The 5,550-nt window shown below is 46.0% G+C and overlaps 1 protein-coding gene across 3 annotated transcripts in view; it reads left to right on the top strand.

Moving 5' to 3' along the window:
* Window positions 1-5,079, top strand: part of LOC107307424 (leucine-rich repeat and fibronectin type III domain-containing protein 1-like protein) — a 32,070-nt gene extending 26,991 nt beyond the window's left edge. For 2 of the 3 annotated variants that reach the window (XM_015850932.2, XM_015850931.2), the window contains exon 3: window positions 3,553-5,079. In XM_015850932.2, coding sequence (XP_015706418.1) covers window positions 3,553-4,057 — 505 coding nt within the window. In that variant the 3' untranslated portion in view covers window positions 4,058-5,079. The remainder of the gene's footprint in view (window positions 1-3,552) is intronic. The other variant, XM_032441809.1, reaches the window with a different exon arrangement.
* The last annotated feature ends 471 nt before the right edge of the window (window positions 5,080-5,550 follow it).

Raw genomic sequence — 5,550 nt, 5'->3', positions numbered from 1 at the left:
GGGGAAGAGGAGAGAAACGAGAGGGAAAATGGAGGTATTTGGGGGAAGAGAAGAGAAATGAGAGGGAAAAAGGAGGTGTGAAAATACACATTTTTTGCAGCGGGGTTTTTTTATGCTGAAAACAGTCTTTTTTTTGCTGTCATTTTTAACCTTCTGTGGAGATCTCGGTGCTGTAATCCTTTTAATGAGACGAGTGAACACGGTGACAGAATGGGCTTAAAAATGAGAGAATCGGTTCAAAACAGAAAAGGGCCGGATCGGTTGAAAGGAAAGGACAGAATTGGGTCGAAAGAAGGCAGAATTGGGTCAAAAAAAAGAAAACTTGGATCAATTAAAGAAACTCAATGCTGTAACGTCGTCCTGTGGGCGTCAGCATTATTAATAATGAATCATAAATAATAATTAATGACAGCATCAGTAATTAGAATCCAAATGAAGTACGCGTTTCTATTTTGAAGGGTTTACGTCATTTTTGGGGTTGTTTTCTTTTTTGGATAGGTTTTTTTTTTGCTGTTTGTGGGGTTTTTTGGGGGGGATATGGGGTAGTTTTGTTGTTGGATTTTAGGTGGTTGTTGTTTTGTTGTGTCCTTGTTGGGTTGTGGTTGTATTGGGGGCCATTATTGGGTTGTTGTGTTGTGTCCTTGTTGGGTTGTCATTGTGTTGGGGGTCATTATTGAGTTTTTGGGGGTCTTTTGGGGGGTTGTTGTTGGGTTGTTGCTCTTTTGGGTGTCCTTGTTGGTTGTTGTGTTGTGTCCTCGTTGGGTTGTTGTTGTGTTGGGGGTCTTTATTGAGTTGTTGGGGGTCTTTTGGGTGTCCTTGTTGGGTTGTTGTGTTGTTGTGTGGCATTATTGGGTTGTTGTGTTGTGTCCTCGTTGGGTTGTTGTTGTGTTGGGGGTCATTATTGAGTTTTTGGGGGTCTTTTGGGGGTTGTTTTTGGGTTGTTGCTCTTTTGGTTGTCCTTGTTGGTTGTTGTGTTGTGTCCTCGTTGGGTTCTTGTTGTGTTGGGGGTCTTTATTGAGTTGTTGGGGGTCTTTTGGGGGTTGTTGTTGTATTGGGTGCCATTATTGGGTTGTTGTGTTGTGTCCTTGTTGGGTTGTCGTTGTGTTGGGGGTCATTATTGAGTTTTTTGGGGTCTTTTGGGGGCTGTTATTGGGTTGTTGGTCTTTTGGGTGTCCTTGTTGGTTGTTGTGTTGTGTCCTCGTTGGGTTGTGGTTGTACTGGGGGTCTTTATTGAGTTGTTGGGGGTCTTTTGGGTGTCCTCGTTGGGTTGTTGTGTTGTTGGATGGCATTATTGGGTTGTTGTGCTGTGTCCTCGTTGGGTTCTTGTTGGGTTGGGGGTCATTATTGAGTTTTTGGGGGTCTTTAGGGGGTTGTTGTATTGGGTGCCATTATTGGGTTGTTGTGTTGTGTCCCTGTTGGGTTGTCGTTGTGTTGGGGGTCTTTATTGAGTTGTTGGGGGTCTTTTGGGGGTTGTTGTATTGGGTGCCATTATTGGGTTGTTGTGTTGTGTCCTCGTTGGGTTGTTGTTGTACTGGGGGTCTTTATTGAGTTGTTGGGGGTCTTTTGGGGGTTGTTGTTGTGTTGGGTGCCGTTATTGGGTTGTTGTGTTGTGTCCTTGTTGGGTTGTTGCTGTGTTGGGGGTCTTTATTGAGTTGTTTGGGGTCTTTTGGGGGTTGTTGTTGTATTGGGTGGCATTATTGGGTTGTCGTGTTGTGTCCCTGTTGGGTTGTTGTTGTGTCGGGGTCATTATTGAGTTGTTGGTCCTTTGGGGGTTGCTGTTGGGTTGTCTTTATTTTGGGGTAAAACATCATTATTTTGGGATTAAACGTCATTATTTGGGGGTAAAACCTCGTTATTTGTGGGTAAAACCTCATTATTTTGGGATAAAAGCTCATTCTTTCGGATAAAACTTCATTATTTTGGGATAAAACCTCATTATTTTGGGATAAAACCTCTTTATTTGGGGATTAAACCTCATTATTTTGGGATAAAACCTCATTATTTTGGGATAAAACCTCATTATAAGATGAATATGAGGAAAATAAGATGGATATTAGGAAAATAAGATGGATATGAGGAAAATAAGATGAATATGAGGAAAATAAGATGGATATTTGAGGAAAATAAGATGAATATTGGGAAAATAAGATGAATATGAGGAAAATAAGATGAATGTTAGGAAAATTATAGAAAAACACACATTTTTTGGGGGGGAAAACCTCATTTCTAAGCAGTCCTCCCTCATTTCTACGTAATACACCAAAATTACCCTAATTTCCCCCAAAAAACCCCACACACAGCGAATGATCCTCATCCATCAGCACTTTGTGCTCCATCGTCATTCACACAGCTGAGAATTAGCCCAAAATTAGGCCAAAAAAAAAAAAAGCTGAAAATATTGAATTCGAAGGGTTTGGATTCGCTTCTCCTTCATTCAATAAGCGACACGACGGATTTAGAGCTCGTTATGGTAATTAACCACGTTCCCATCCCTTCTTCCTACTGACTCATCCCCACCATCCAACTAAAATAGGATGGGAAACGGTGGCTGAATCACCCAAATAACTCGGATTTGGGGGAAAATCAGTGGTTTGGGTGATTATTGACCAACTGCTCCTCCCTATTGCAGACAGCCCCGTAGACAGGAATCCTATAGTGTTCCTAAATGGGGTTTTCTCACCCCAACCCATAGATTCCTTCAACCTGTAGAGTCTTCCAATATATTTTTTGCTTTCTTGCTCCTCTTGCCATGCCTGTATTTTCCTCTTCTGGTTTCCTTGCAGTGGATTTGGGTGTTTAAATAGAATCTTATCGTGGTTGGGGTGGGAAGGACATTAAAGAAGCGTGGGATCCTATAATGGTTGGGTTGGGAGGGACATTAAGGATCAGAGAACCATGGGATCCTACCATGGTTGGGTTGGAGGGACCTTAGAAGTCATAGGACCATGGGATCCTATAATGGTTGGGTTGAAGGGATCTTTAGGATCATAGAACTATGGGATACCCAGAAGATTGGGTTGGAAGAAGCCTTTAGGATCATAGAAACATGGGATACATAGAAAATCGGGTTGGAGGGGACCTTTAGGATCACAGAACCATGGGATACATAGAAGATCGGGTTGAAGGGACCTTTAGGATCATAGAAATATGGGATCCTACAATGGTTGGGTTCAGAGGGACCTTTAGGATCACAGAACCATGGGATACATAGAAGATCGGGTTAGAGGGGACCTTTAGGATCATAGAAACATGGGATCCTACAATGGTTGGGTTCAGAGGGACCTTTAGGATCATAGAAACATGGGATCCTACAATGATTGGGTTCAGAGGGACCTTTAGGATCACAGAACCATTGGATACCTAAAAGATCAGACTGGAGGGGGCCTTTAGGATCATAGAACTATGGGACACCCATAAGATGGGGTTGGAGGGGACCTTAAAGCCCACCCAGCTCCAAGCCATGCAAAGGGCCGGTTTCTACCGAATAGAACTGAAGAGGAACCCGAAGGTTTGACCCGTTTGGATGTTTACTGTACGTATTCTCTCTTCTAGGATGATCCCAGCTGCTAGTAAATCCTTCTTCTTGACTGATCTGGTTGCAGGACGTGAATACGACCTTTGCGTCCTGGCCGTGTACGACGACGGACTGACATCTCTGACCGCAACCAGGGTGATCGGCTGCGTTCAATTCACCACCCAAGAGGAATACAAGCAATGCAGGTCCCTCCACGCTCAGTTCCTCGGGGGTACCATGATCATCATCATCGGGGGCATCATCGTGGCGTCGGTGCTCGTCTTCATTTTCATCCTCCTGATGAAATACAAAGTGTACAACAACCACCACAAGAACAAAGCGGCCAAAGTCAGCAACGTTTGCTCTCAAACCAACGGGAGCCACGGAGGTTCGATGGCTCGTTCCACCTCGAAGCTCAACGAAGGATCCCACCAAGAACCTTCGACATCCTCCAGCAAAGGGAAAACCGTGTTGGACTCGGATTGTGACAAAGTGACTCCTCCAACTCACACCACCTTCCTAACAACGGATGCGTTATCCTAACAGCCCCACACACTATCCAACCCACCCACCTTCCCAAGCCCCCCAACCCAACCCCCCAAATTGGGCACCAAGGATTCATTGAATGGATGAGTTTGTACATTGGAAGACTCAATGGGTCAACAGCAATGGTGGAGCTGTCCACTGCGGTGGTGCTGATTTAGATGGAGCTGTCCACTGTAGTGGTGCTGATTTGAATGGAGCTGTCCACTGTAGTAGTGCTGATCTGAATGGAGCTGTCCACCGCTGTGGTGCTGATCTGAATGGAGCTGTCCACAGCTGTGGTGCTGATTTGAATGGAGCTGTCCACTGTACTAGTGCTGATCTGAATGGAGCTGTCCACTGCGGTGGTGCTGATCTGAATGGAGCTGTCCACTGTAGTAGTGCTGATCTGAATGGAGCTGTCCACTGCAGTGGTGCTGATTGGGATGGAGCTGTCCACTGCAGTGGTGCTGATTGGGATGGAGCTGTCCACTTCAGTGGTGCTGATTTTGAGCTGTCCACTGTAGTAGTACTGATTTGGATGGAGCTGTCCACTGTAGTGGTGCTGATTTGGAGCTGTCCACTGCGATGGTGCTGATCTGAATGGAGCTGTCCACTGTAGTGGTGCTGATTTGAATGGAGCTGTCCACATCTGTGGTGCTGATCTGAATGGAGCTGTCCACTGTAGTAGTGCTGATTTGGATGGAGCTGTCCACTGTAGTGGTGCTGATTTGGAGCTGTCCACTGTAGTAGTGCTGATCTGAATGGAGCTGTCCACTGAAGTGGTGCTGATCTGAATGGAGCTGTCCACTTCAGTGGTGCTGATTTTGAGCTGTCCACTGTAGTAGTACTGATTTGGATGGAGCTGTCCACTGTAGTGGTGCTGATCTGAATGGAGCTGTCCAGTGCTGTGGTGCTGATTTGAATGGAGCTGTCCACTACAGTGGTGCTGATCTGAATGGAGCTGTCCACAGCAGTGGTGCTGATCTGAATGGAGCTGTCCACTGTAGTAGTGCTGATTTGGAAGGAGCTGTCACTTCAGTGTGCTGTTTTGAGCTGATCCACTTAGTAGGTGCTGATTTGAACGGAGCTTCCCATGCGGTGGTGCGATCTGAATGAAGCGGTCCACTGAGTAGTGCTTGATCTGAATGGAGTGCATGTCCACACAGCAGTGGTGGCCTGATTTGGATGGAGCTGGTCCACTGATAGGTGCTGATTTGGGAGCTGTCCAACAGCTGTTCGGGGTTTTGGAAGGAGTCTGTCCACTGCAGTGGTGGTGCTGAATCGAATGGAGCTGTCCACTACAAGTGGTGCTGATTTGAGATTGGAGCTGTCCACTGCGGTGGTGCTGATCTGAATGGAGCTTGTCACACGGTGGTCTGATTTGAATGGAGCTGTCCACTGTAGTAGTGCTGATCTGAATGGAGCTGTCCACAGAGGTGGTGCTGATTCGGATGGAGCTGTCCACTGTAGTAGTGCTGATTGGGATGGAGCTGTCCACACAGCAGTGGTGC

The sequence above is a fragment of the Coturnix japonica genome, unplaced genomic scaffold, assembly GCF_001577835.2.
Source record: "Coturnix japonica isolate 7356 unplaced genomic scaffold, Coturnix japonica 2.1 chrUnrandom592, whole genome shotgun sequence".
In the NCBI taxonomy this organism is placed as follows: Eukaryota; Metazoa; Chordata; class Aves; order Galliformes; family Phasianidae; genus Coturnix; species Coturnix japonica.
Note: the sequence above shows the minus strand (reverse complement) of the source record. Positions and strands in the feature narration are given on the sequence as shown.